At 34.6% G+C, this 14,188-nt stretch overlaps 1 protein-coding gene across 1 annotated transcript in view; it reads right to left on the bottom strand.

The window, feature by feature from the left end:
- Epha3 (EPH receptor A3) overlaps positions 1–14,188 on the bottom strand; it is a 345,157-nt gene that overhangs the window by 57,427 nt on the left and 273,542 nt on the right. Inside the window, exons 7-9 of the mRNA XM_027929113.2 lie at positions 12,885–13,047; positions 5,130–5,232; positions 4,364–4,431 (exon numbers count right to left, since the gene is read on the bottom strand). Of these exons, the coding sequence (XP_027784914.1) occupies positions 4,364–4,431; positions 5,130–5,232; positions 12,885–13,047 (334 nt within the window). The remainder of the gene's footprint in view (positions 1–4,363; positions 4,432–5,129; positions 5,233–12,884; positions 13,048–14,188) is intronic.

Below are 14,188 nucleotides of genomic sequence, written 5' to 3'. Positions count from 1 at the left end.
ATTTCTGAAAGAAATCTCAATTTGATGAGATCAGTTAAATTTCATAAAAAGATTGTCATTAATGAAAACTGCAGTTTAAGTCTCACTGTATATCTACTTATAATTTTGATTGTACTTTTTTTTAAAAAAAATCTTCATTTTTTAGTTGTAGTTGGACACACACCTTTATTTTATTTATTTATTTTTATGCGGTGCTGAGGATTGAACCCAGGGCTTTACACATGCTTTTCGAGCACTCTACTTACTGCTGAGCCACAACCCCAGCCCAATTATACTTTTAATCTTGGTAACATTGATACAATGCTTTAGCAGGGAACATGGATGCTTAATAGTTATATATTTTTCATTCATTACATAAGTTGTTGAAGAATTTTTTTTCTTTTAACTCAACAAATAAAATCAGACATTATAGTTTTCAATATTGCTTTATAATGGAAGATTTCATGAACAGAATGGCAACTGAACACTCTATTGGCCAATGATAACTTTGAGTCAATTTTGTCTTTTTTACAAAGCCACTGTCATCAGTCGTCCTAAAAAGCCTTTGGCACAATAAAAGAACTAGGGACTCTCAGGGACAGGTGTAAAAACTGTTTTCCTCAGCTCCTTCTTCAGATGACTTTGAGGCAGCAGAACTGGAATGCGAGGGTAAGGGAGCAAACTGGGATGCAGAACAAAGGCTGATAATGCACACTGCTGCTTCTCTGGTGTCCAGGATGCTGCTATAGGAGAGCAATACCCTCCAGCCTGAGGCATGGTGTGGATAATTTGAAAAGACACCACTATCTAGTAAGTCAACATCCCACGGGAATGGGGAAATTTAAGTATTGGCTTGTGCTTTGAGCAAAGGACTAATGATGGAGCTTTTAAAATGAGAACTCCACTTTGGGGGGTTCTTTCTGGCTTGGATAGCTAAGCTCGTATGGTAAGGAGAAAATTTACTACACAAATGCTTGTCAAGTACTTAGTGATCGATGAATAACGGTGATTATTTTTGTATTTAGTATTTTCATTGTTACTATTTATTTACAGTTTTCCCCTTAGTGCTTATGATGGAACCCAGGGCCTGGCACATGCTAGGAAAATGCTCTACCACTAAGTCACATCCCTAGTCCTATTTACAACTATTAATATTATTGAGGTTTCTCAGTTTTAGAGTTTGGGCTCACAAATGTCATTTATTTTAAGCTGACAGATTATTTGCCTACTTCTTTCATGTTGTTATAATTTGAATCATAAATGTCCCCCAAAGACGCATGTGCTGAAGGATTGTTCCCCAGTTGCTAGTGATATTGGAGGTGATGGAAATTTTAGGAAGTAGAGCCTAGTTAGGAAAGGTGGGTTACTGGGTGGGGGCATATCTCATCCCCAATCCATCTCCCCCTCACCCCCATGAAGAAGTAGGCAACTGTGTTGCAGTCCTCCTTCTGCCATGATGTTTTGCCTCACCTCAGGCCCAAAAGGAACAGAGCTAGCTGACCATGGATTGAAACCTCTGAAACTAAGCCAATGTAAATTCGTCATCCTCTAAATTGATTTTCTCAGGTACTTAGCAATAAAAAGTTGACTTACTCTTTTATGAAAACAGCAGAGTCATCCTTCAACACAGAGGTCTATTATACGTTGCTATTGTTACACTAAATAACTATCCGTAATAAAACATTTTACTCTTAAAGCAAGGCACAGATTAAGGAAAGCTATCATACATTTCTTGCTTTGGCGTAAGAAAAAAAAATGTATAATCTACCACAGAATTACTAAAATATGTTAAGAGGCAAAGTCTTGTTAGATTCTTTTAGTTTAGTCTGTTTGGTTACATGTTAATATAGACACATGAGGTTAATGAGGCTATATTATATTTTGATATACCTCTACTGATTTAAAAGTAAGGTTAAAAAATTCTAGCAGTCTCTTCCAGGAAAAAAAAAAAGTAACCCTTTAAACATTAAGTAAAATTATTATTTTTTTGGTAAATAATTACTAAAATAATTAATCACCTTGCAGAATTTAAGAAAATCAAGGAGATTTGTTGGCATCAGAATTTACAAAGTATATGAAATGAATTGACTGCTCCATCTCAGACATTTTTTTTAAAGCACTAACTTTACAAAGCCATCAAATGTGTTGTTAGAGTTATCCTTTAGTAACAATTAGCCTTAGAGAATATCTCTATTACTAATTTGAAAAGTATATACTCACCTCCCCCCAAGTCAGTAATATTCACTTCTAGTAATTAAAATAAGGCAAATTGCTTTTCCTTCCAGATGACATTGAGTGTGTTTGGGGGGGGATACAAATACAAACACACATACCCCAAGTAAAATGGTCTGTTCACCAAGGGAGCTTGGCTGCTGATTTTTAACTGCTCGCCCCAGAGGTTCCGGGACTCAGGAGACTGAGGTTGCAAGGCACATAATCCCTTCACACCAATAATTAAGGGCAGCATACAGAGTAGCTGGGCTCTGTCATGAAACCCAGATAATAAACACATGCACACGTGTTAAGCTGCACTACTTTACAGCTCATTCTGTGCAAACACAATAATTTACATTTCCATTTTACCAGCATGCGTTGCCCCAAGGATAGCAAAAATGTTAAAAGGTTCAGCCAGAGAGGGCAGGGGGACAGGATCTCAGAAGGTGAAACACATATTGTTTCTTTTGAAGCAATATTATAGGATTTGTAATAAGGCTGGAGGGAATAGTTCATAGCTAGAGCTTTTTAAAGTAATACCAAATAAATGGTCTGAAATAAACCAGCTGTAGTATCGAGAGGCACGAAGTTTATGAATGCATATAAGTTACTTTATGTTTTTTGAAGCCAGGATAAAATGTCTTTATTTTTGTTGTTGTTAGTCTATCATGAGGATATTCTCCATTAAAAATTAAAGTTTCAACTAACTGCACCATAAAAACCAACAGGAGACACATGAACCTGTTCACGATTGCTCTGCAGGAATTTATCAAAGCACCATATTCAGAAGACTTATAATTCTCATAAAATTAAGTAAATCAGCATCATCTTGCTGTAATGATAATATGTTTGTCAGTTGTCCAACTCTAAGAGGGAGTTAATTCCAAAGAATATAATTGTTCTAATTTATGCATGGGGATTGTGACAAATTCTTTGGACCAGTGGGGACAAAAAATGGAAAAGAAGTATTCTATAATTTGTTTATGCACTCTTCTAAGACTTCTGTGCTGATAATGTAACTAATTTGGATTGATATGTCATTGATATTAAGATAATAGCACTTTGGCTTTTTTGTGGATTTTCCCATAATGATTGCAAGAGATGGACAGAAAAAAAAAAATGATTCTGTAAACTCTTACATTGTTTCATCTCACACAACTTTACATTTTAGCAAATACTTCTTTTTCTTTTTAACTTCCTTTTTAAGCTACCCCATGCATCCTAGATGTTAGCAACAAATAATCAAATTTAACTTAGTTTATAACCAAAGTTATCATTTTTTAGATATAAATCCAAAGGCTTACAGGAAGTACCACGTTGATCTGAAAGTAATTTTAGGAGGCAACAGTGAATGCCAGCAAATGCTTATAAGACGACATTAGCTGCATTGAGAGATTTTAGTGCACATGAGCATGAGTGTAGTCTGTACTAATTTCCTGCTGTAAGAACATGTTATTCCTTTTAGGCCACTGATTAGTAATTGCCACACTGAGCGGAGCCATAGTTCTGAAAAACAAAACACCTGGAACGATTTGTTTCACCAGATGGAAAAGAAAATGAGTCTTTTTTTTTTTTTTTATGTAAACACTTAGTTACCTAAAAAGAGTATTACTTTTAGAGAATATTAAAATACACAAAATTGGTTGGTTTAAAATGAGGAGGAAAAGTAGAAAAGTGCTGGCTTTTCTACCAGTTGGATATCATATAACTCCAAAATAAATAGTTTATTCTCAAGCTCTTTCTTGGTTGGTTGATAAAATGGAGGAAAGCATTTCACATAAACAGAGGTTGTTTATATTTATTTGGCAGTTAGGAAGAGAAAAATATTCCATTTAGATTTTAGCAAAGGACTAGTAATAAGGAAATTGAAGATACGCTTTGCATTTCAGCCACGCAGAGCTGACTACAGTTCTTACTGCTCATCATGTGCATTATTTGAATATAAACCACAGGTTACCCTTCACTTTAACTTAAGTATGCTGAAATGTAGCCATGTAAAAATTGCTTAATGCAAAGCCATGAATTTCCTTCTTCTAAAATAAATTTAATTTACTCTATTTTTCCATAAAACTACTTTTGAATTCTCTTTGTCAAGGGGGAAGCTATCCAATTATAAATCAACAACTGTTAAAACTAAAATGCTAAAACAAAACCAAGTTTAGAAACTTACAGTGCCCATTCCCAAAGTGAAGTCTTTTTTCATCCGCACCATGTTTTGATTTGTTATAGCCACAGAACCTAGAGGTAAATCAAGGGAACAGAACACATAAGGAAAAAAAAAATGCTTTAAAAAACGATTATCTATGATCAGAATATGCAAGGCACAAAAAAAAGTAAAGCTTTTTCCTCAAACAATTAAATGCTTTAGTGAAAGTTTATTGACTTCACATTCTCCAAATCCTAGGTAGGAAGCCTGTTTTCCTGGGGACCCTAGAAAGCTGCCTAATGAGGAGATATGGAGAGTGGCTTCCCTGCTGTGCAAACCCCTCCAGCTCAGTTTTTATAATGGCCTTAGAATGTGTTTATAGTATTTTTTAACAACTACTGTTAGAATGAATGAAGGGTGAAGTCTCCAATGGTAATGATTAGTGCCACGTAGTGCTGCCAGTATTTTTGGTGAGAAAGTGTCAAGGAAATCTAGGGTTATTGAAGTGGGAGGGGATAATTGGAAAAAGAAGGCAGACACTCGGAGTGGGGTCAAAAGAGAGAAGTGGTATGCTTGGAGAGTAGGCACAGGAATTAATGGACAAAAAGAAAATCAAAACGAAGAGGAAAGGAAAAAAAGAAAATGAGGAGAAAAGAAAAGACCCAGAATACAAATGCTAACATTGTTATTTGATAAAAAAGACTTTATTGACCATACCAAAATTTTACAGCAATCAAGGGCAGCAAGGAAAGCATGGTCAAAGAACCCAGTCAATGAGACAAGAACTCACCTCCCAATCAAAACATATATGACGACGGTGAGGAGAATAATGGCCACTGCGGCTGAAATGGCAATCATTACCACTTGGCTATTTTCACCAGAGATGGAAAAAGCTGTAAGGTGAAGAGAATAAAAGAAGAAATGGACAGGAATCACCACATCATGTCTGACATATGCTGCAGAGCTTGTCAATGAGGCCCTGTATTCTGCTTTTACCTAAAATGTTCTTTAATGTTTGATTCGATACTTCAGAATTTTTCCTTTAGTGTAAAAAATAAACAAATCTCCCATAATTTGGATTGAAATTTATTCTACCTCATTAATAAATGAAATAAGCATTGAATAAGGAATTAAATACTCTCTTTCATCATCAATCGATACCACCTGAATACCTTCTGTGTGGAAGGTGCTGGACTTCTTTTCTCTATCCTTATTAGCAAGAAACTTGTTGGATAAGCCAAAAGGTATCAAAAGAATATAAAGAACAGGTAAAATGTCCCAGTAGGAACAGTAGGAAATAATAAAAACCTTCTAATTAAGCTTGTTTTTCCTCCCAATAAAATGTGATGTTTAAAAAGTGGTGTTTCATTGGCAGCAATATGGATGAGCCTAGAGGACACTGTGCTAATTAAAATAAGTTAGACACAGAAGACAAATGCTTCACATCTCACTTTTGTAAGGAATTAAAGAAGAAAAAAGTCAGACTTGTAGAGAGGATTCATGGCTTCCTGAGGCTGGGAAGGGTTGTGGGGTGGGGATGGAGACAAATTGACCAAAGTATACAAAGCTCCAGTTAGATAGAAAGAATATGTTTTATGTTTTCAAAAACCTATTGCAGAGCAAAGTAACTACAGTTAATAAAAACATATTGTACATTTCAAGATTTTAAATGCTCTCACTATAAAAAGAGACAAGTATGTGAAATGATAGGCATGCTAAGTGGATTGATATAATCATTTCACAGTGTGTATGCTTATCCAAACATAACATTGTGCTCCATAACTATAAAAAAAGTATTTGTCAGTTACAAATTGAAGCTAAATTGAAAAGAAAAAAAAAGAGCAATGTAATACCTGACTCATGGACCTCAACACCTATCACCAACAAGCTCTCCCACATGCCTAGCTTTTGAAATGGCCCCATTACTCATTCATTCACTGAGAGAAGAACTCAGCAAAAATGGCCCAGGAGCCAAAACTGAAGTGCTGTCAGTTTAGCTGCAAACTTAGAATTACTGTACATTTTTTAACGATTGTAAAAAGTGCAAAGAACAAACTTTTGTGACCTGAAAATTCTTTGAAATTCAAATTTTATTGTCCCAAAGTTTTACTGATACACAGCCACATAATTTCTTGTGTATGAATGATTTTATGCTACAGTGAGCAGCAGCAACAAAGACTTATGTGCACAAAGACTAAAATATTTACCTGGCTCATCACAGAAAATATTTACTGACCCCTCATCCAGAACAATGCTTCTCAAACTTTCATAAGTGTATAAACCATATAGAAATCTTTTAGAAAAACCAGTTTTTATTCAGTGAGTCTGGAATGGAGACTGAGACTGTACATTTCTTATGATGTCTCAGGTGATACTGATTCTGTTTGTGCCAGACCACAACATTTCAAGTAGAAAGGATCTAGACCATAAATATGAAGTCACCTTGTTCTCTCCCTATTCTCATCCTTCTACATCAAGTGAACCACAAAATCTTCTTAAATATTCAGTTTCTACCTCCATTTCTCTCCTGGATGATTATTTAAACTTCCCAATTGATCTCTATTTGCCTGTCTTTTCTCTTTTACTTTGCTACCTGATTACTGCTTCTCAACCATGAATTTGAACACATCACTCCTGTGCATAAAATTCTGCATGATTTTCCATGAATTTCAGATAAAATTTCATAGCAAGGCATACAAAGCCATTTAGATTCAATTCTCTGTCTAAATTCCTAGCCTCAGCTCCTACAACCTCAGTAAGCATTCTAATCTCAATAGACTTTCTAAAACATAAGCAGTTCCTGGAACTACCTCTTTCATAATTTCATATTCACATGTGTTATCTTTGTGGTAAAAGCTGATTAAACATGTGAACAAATTATGCTCAAAAGAAAAGCAAAGGAATTAGTCACTTGAATACTGTCATCACATCACAAGGAACCAACCCTGTATCTTTAACTGGATCACATCCAAATTTGGAAGACTTTCTCCAAACAGGTGGTTTTAGAAGTAATAAAATGACATGACGCAAGAAAATAAATGGGGTGGATAGGCTGTTAGAACTTTCCTAAGCATCTGAGAAAAGAGCTCAGAGTGTGAGAGGATGGCACACCATAATATAAACTGTTGCAAACACTTTATTCTGTCCTACTAGCAAACTCTTGTTTACACCAATGTGGCAGTCAGGAGAGTGTCTGCTCAGATATCCCTGCTGCCAAAAGTGCAGTGAGAAGATAGATTCCAGCTGCTGCACTTCAGGATCCAGGGTGCCCTTTACAAACTGACCATGATGGACAGGGCAAGGACAAAGAACCAGAGTCCAGCCATTCTTGCCCAATGCAAAACTCCTCAAATGGATGATCTACACTCTGGGGCTCCCCATTAGTTTTACTGAGACTCTAAGAACTGTTCTGCAGTCTGAAGCTCTTCCTTCCTGGTACTCATTCTTTCTTTCTTAATTTGCAGTGTGAGGGGTTTAACCCAGGACCTTATGCCTGCCTGCTAGGCAAGTGCTCTACCACTGAGTTACATCCCTAGCTCTTTTCAAATTTTGTTTTGAGACAAAATTTTGCAAGTAGTCTTGGATGACCTAAAACTTATGGTCTTCTTCCTCTTTTTTTCGTAGGTGACAGACATCTACCATTGTCTGAGACTCTTTGTCCACCACCCCCTTGTAATTTCCCATGCATCTCCCCCTAGAACCCTTGCTCTTGAAATTCCATCATAGAATCTGTTTCTCAGAGGATCTGAACTATGTATCCCCTTCTATTGGATACAGATGTGTGAATAGTCTGTAAAATAGCTCATCTCAGTATTTCAAAGTGACTCCATAACATATAATGACTACTTTAACTCACACTTTTTATTTTGTACACTGTAACACTTTCCAAAAATTAGCAAGTGTTGGCAGGGCATGATGCACGCCTGTAATCCCAGCTACTTGGGAGGCTGAGGCAGAAGGATAGCAAGTTGGATACTCAGGGACGCTGAGCCATATCCCCAGCCCTTTAATTTTGTTTTCATTTTGAGGCGGGCTCTTGCTAAATTGCTGAGGTGGCTTTGAACTTATGATCCTCCTGCCTCCAGCCTCCCAAATTCCTGGGATTACAGGCATGTGCCACTACACCCTGCTCTCTTCTCATTTTAATCTATCCTACATATATTGTTGTCTTTCTCTCCCTCAAGAAGAGTAGTTACAAGTTCATTCTTAAGAGCCAGATTGCCTAGATTGGTAGTTGTTTGCTATGAGACATGATTTTATTATTTGAGGATTAAATGAATGAATACAACTAAAACATTTAGAACAATGCCAGATACATAGGAAGTACTTAATAACTTACATATTGTTATTATGTAATTTCCCTGGTGAAAAATTTAGAACAGTACTCTATCTCTTATAAAAGTCTGCATTTTAATATACAGAACTCTCTACTTAAAGATTCTATTGTCTCTTTGTCAAGTTGCCTTAATGTCCTCTATTAATATTTTCCAAGAGATTAAAGTTGATGCATATTCATTCCTTTTACTTTAAACAGTTTTTTTTGGTACTGGGGATTGAATTCAGTGATACTCAACCACTGAACCACACCTCTAGCCCTAATTTGTATTTTATTTAGAGACAGGGTCTTTCTGAGTTACTTAGCATTTTGCTTTTGCTGAGGCTGGCTTTGAAATCGTGATCCTCCTGCCTCAGCCTCTTGAGCCTCTGAGATTACAGGCCTGTGTCCAGCTCATATTCATTCTTTACAAACAATAAAAAGAAGTTTCGAGGTATTTAGGAGTCCTAATTTAATTGTGCCTGGGGCTCATCTTATTGAAAAATAACATCCAATAGAATCTTCTAATTCTTAGATCACAAAGGCTCTGCCTTCATTGTTGGATTAAGGTACCTACTATAAGGGCTTTTGAGAGTATGCTCTTTTCTTGCCCTTCCACCCCCTACCATGAGAAACACAAAGGCCTTCACAAGGCACCAGATTCAGTGCCTCCATTGTGTACTTCCAGCTTCAAGAACTGTTATAAATAAATTCCTATTTTTTTGTATAAATTACCAAACCATATGTATTCTGTTGTAGCTGCAAAAAATGAACTCTCTTACACACACACAGACACACAGACACACACACTCCACATAAACACTGAGTGATCACTGTATCAGGTACTATTTTAACTACTTTATAAATGATAATTAATTTAACCAACATTTAAACCTCATGGAGTGACATGTATGATTTTCCCCAATTTCCAGGTAGGGAAACTGATGCAAGGAAGTGATTTTCCAAGGTCATCCTAAATGCAAATCACCTCCAAAATACTTGCTCCTTCTACATCTTTCACAGCTTTCTTGGGTATAAAGCATACATCTTGGATTCAGGTTCTGCCCACCAAGGGTTTCTACATAATTGGTCTGTCTGCTTTTCTACATGTCATACTGTTCTTCTTGTTTTGGTAGGAGCTGTATTCATTCTTGGAAAATCCTTTTGTACTTCTGAACTCTATGCTTTTTGTGAGTATTAGTGTTGCCTCTTTACTTAGCATGTGAGGGTGTAGCAATGGATCAGGACTCCAAACTTGGAGATTTTAGTTTCATTGCCCCCATTTACTAGCTATGCAAGCTTGGAAAAACACACAACTCTGTCTTACATCATGCATAAAAGGAAAGTATCTAATAGTTTACAGAACAGGATCAAATGAAATGTTTATGAAAACGGTTCATATCCTGCCATATAAATGCACAGGCTCTAGAAACAGATCAATTACCCACCAACCATGAGACTGTGGGAGGCTTATTTAACCTAGTTATGCCTCAGTTTCCTCATCTGTATAAAGATGATTGATGATAAGTGCTGACATTCAACAAATAAGATATTTTAAAGCACTTAAAATATGCACTCCAAAGGACCTCCATATCTTTCCAATAAACCAAGATCAGAAAATGCTATCTAAATGCTAGCTCAAGATCCATTATGGTCTACTTAAGAAATATTTGTGTTATATATGAGAACTTTTCACATAATTTTTAAAAATAAAAACCAGAGGGAAAAAAAGAAAAAAATGATAAAGAAATCCAAATGACTTTTACATTTTTAAACTATTATCCTAAAGCAAAGCTTTAGAATTTTTATGAATATTATCACTTTGATTTTAAAATAAGAGAGTGAAGCTTGATTTTTGTTTTTCTTCCACTAAGACTAAATGCTCCCCCCGCTCTTTCATTTCTGCTTAAAGTCTGGAAGAATTCTATGGTGAAGTAGTAAAAGTAAATCGATTTGTTACAAAAATCAAACTATAGAGCTGAGGATGGAGCTCAGAGGTAGTTTGTGTACCAATGTGAGCAAGCCCTTGGGTTCCATCCTCAGCCCTTGGGGATAAAAACAAATCAAAATGTACAACTCACAGTTATTTTTATAAATAGAAGGGGTGAAGTTGAAGAGTTCATGTTTTTTTTTTTTCTATCCTCTTTCCCCTTCCCTCTTTCTTACTCAAAGTAAGTTTTTCAAGAATGAAAAGTGGTGAAAATCTACAACCCTACAGGATTTAAATCACTACTTTTTTTTTTTTTCCTTCAGTGCTGATGATTAAACCCAGGACTTCTCACTACCTACGAAAGTGATGTAACTACTGAGCTACATCGCAATCCTGTAAAAATTGTCAGTTTCTTAAGCCTCAGACACTAAGCTTCAAGAGAAGTCTTCTATGCATGAATGCTACTCAGCAATGTCTGTGGCAAATATGGAATATATTGGAATTTGTTGTTGATTTTGCAAATCATCAGATAGCATGGAGTTCTAATTAATATCATACAAAATTAGATGGGGGTTCCAAAATATTCATGAACATACTAAATGTTTACGGAATGGTGATCTGACTCTCTTACTCATCAATATGTATCATTTATATAATAAGATATCATAAATATTTGCTTTTTTCTACTGTGATTTGGGATTTTTTTAGTAAATTAAATATGGATTTTGTTGTTATTATTAATCCAAATATTTATTTATAAGTTTGAAAGTCAATTTATAGTCATTTCAGAAGGAGAATCTTTCTTTGCATCACTTAAATTTGCAAAAAAACGTAGAATGACTAAAGTCACATTGCAATTACATTTGATTATCCAGTCATCTAAAATTTTTAACTTATTTTGAACCTTTTCATGGATTTCTACACCATATTGCATTTTGTATCAAGTGTCTCCAGAGTGGTTTCTCTTTGCTTATTTCATCGTAGGAGTTAGGAGAGGTCTTTATGGGTAGATATGTGTGTCTGTGGGCAGCAGCTCTCCTCTAAGTAGAATTGTTACAATTTTGTTGTGAACTTAAGATGTACAAAAGCACTAGAATCTCAAAACCTTGCAGAAGTTAATACAGCTCTTTGCTGTAAGCAGCATTCTTATTTGACTAAGGGGATGTCATAAAATATTTTATTAACAAACGGTTTTTATGACTTATGGTCAGTTCTACTAGGTATAAAATTATTATCAATAATAATGTGATTTTTATGTCAGGAACAAAATATTTAGAAAATAGAAAATATAGGTACCATAAAAATCATAAGTTAGGATGGTCAAAAGACATGACTAAATTTTTCTTCAATAATGTTTTAGGCATTCTTAGACCCTTTCAGGATTACCTGCTCTAAAGGGTGTCCATCTTTGATCTTTCTCTAGGCTAGTTTATAACTGTGAATTACAGTTGAAGAAAACTCTTATTGCTGTATATGATTTTTCTTATTACAATTAAAATAACACTTGTTCACTAGAGATAATTGATTTATTCCTAAACACACATACACACACACACACGTGCACAAATATGTACATACGTGTGTATACGCATCTGTTCTAATTTTGCTTTAAATCAGTCTTAATTTCATATTTAGTCTCTTCATTAACTAGTTAAATAAAATATTTTGCTTGTATTTATTTCAAATTATCAGCACAGTTATGATATCACCTTATGGAAATTATATTTTAGCAGAGTGTTTTTTAAATATTGACTAAATTCATGTAAAGGAAGGAAATCTTTGTTTTAGCCAAATTCATTATTTCAAATTTGGGATCGACTGGACAGGATATCATGATTGCTTGTGAATATGAATGAAGAGATAAAACACATTTTAAAAAATCCTTATTCCCTGAGTTATACATAAGTGGATGTGATAAGGATAAAAACAAAATTAAGATCCTCATGGATCATCAAGTTTCTTGTCTGTGGTTAACTGAATCATGAAATGAACTTGGAACATCTAGATTGATAGGTGCTAGAAGTATGTTATTATATTAAACAAAGTTCCTCAAAAGGAAGTTATGGCTAACAGAAAACCAGAAGCATTCCACACATTAAAATAAGTTTGATTTGTAAAAGAGAACAAGAACACAGATGCAAACCCACACAAATACAACACACATCTCTGCAAATTCCTAAAGTCCCAAGCAAGATACTTTCAATTTATCATACTAGGTGAAAATTTAGAAAGTAAGAATACAATAGCAAACACTTTGGGTAATAATACTCCCCCATATATGGAATTGAAATAATACATACAGTCTGGGCTTGTTTCAAACTCGAACTTGCGGCTGTTGGTCCCATATCCAGCTGCTGTTCGGGCTCGGATTTGGAATACATATGTAGTATCAGGCTTGAGGCTACTGATTGTGACATTTGTGCCTCTTGCCCTCAAAATGGTATAACTTGTCTCTTGTTCCTGCTTTGAAGTAAGAAAATAAATCATTTTAATATGAAACCTTCATTATAATGCTATTGCATGATAAAAAATGAAACACTCTAAGTTGATTTTTTAAGATTTTAAATAGAGCATATGATGCATGAAAAAGTTATGTCAATTATTTCACTCTTTGGGTGCAAGGAGGAAAATATTTAAAATAATAATATTTATAGACTTCCTAATTTGGTGGTTATGATTTGTGCTCTCCACATAAAACTGGAAAAGTTAGCTTTCATTCTTACTTGTTCCTAAATATGTGAGTGAAAATACATTCTCTTTAAAGTCAAAGCTGAGAGAAAGTTTCAAACTAATTCCAAGAAAAAACTTACAAAGAAGAAAATATCCTGATGAATTAAACCTAATAAGAACATCATACTGAACCTCAAATAGAAAATATTTTTATTAATATAAAAATATTAAACATAAAGTCAAAATTTTATATGTGGTTCTGATTTCCTCAGTTTCTTTTGTATTTTGTGTAAGTCATTGCCATTTAGTAGAGACAAATATCTTCTGATTGAATTCTCAAAATAGTGCCCCAAAAGGATTTCTTCTAGGAGATTCACATTCCACATTAATAGTAATGTTTCTTTTGTGTCAAGTCCTGTTTACAAAAATTGAATTTGCACTGAATTTATTTTTTCTCTACCATACATGAAAATGATAATTAATTACACTCTTTAGCTAGAGATGCTGGTTAAGTATTAGATAGCATTTGAGTTATTATATTAAATAATGAAGAGTTGAATGCATTTCTTCAGCATAAATAATTATTTTGTTCATTTAAAAAAATTATTGAGGAAATACCCAGAAGCAGACTCTGTCCATCATTTTTGAGACAATTAAGCAGTCAAGAAATCTGGATCTTAAGAAACTAAAATTCCAGTAAAGCATTTATAATATTTCCGAACCCCAAATATGAATTTGGGAATAATTTTTAAATTCATGTTTCTATGCTAGAAACAAGTATTTATATACACATATTTAAGGTAATATCACATGTACGCAAGCATCATGTTTTTAAAAGCTTAGGAAATAATCAATAGATTCAATGATTTTTGTCTTGCATTGATTGCATAATGTATATTTTACTCTGTTGATAGAGTTTGAAAGAAGTTAATTT

The sequence above is a fragment of the Marmota flaviventris genome, chromosome 8 (assembly GCF_047511675.1).
Source record: "Marmota flaviventris isolate mMarFla1 chromosome 8, mMarFla1.hap1, whole genome shotgun sequence".
In the NCBI taxonomy this organism is placed as follows: Eukaryota; Metazoa; Chordata; class Mammalia; order Rodentia; family Sciuridae; genus Marmota; species Marmota flaviventris.
The sequence above is the reverse complement of the archived record's forward strand: the minus strand, read 5'-3'. Positions and strand labels throughout refer to the sequence as shown.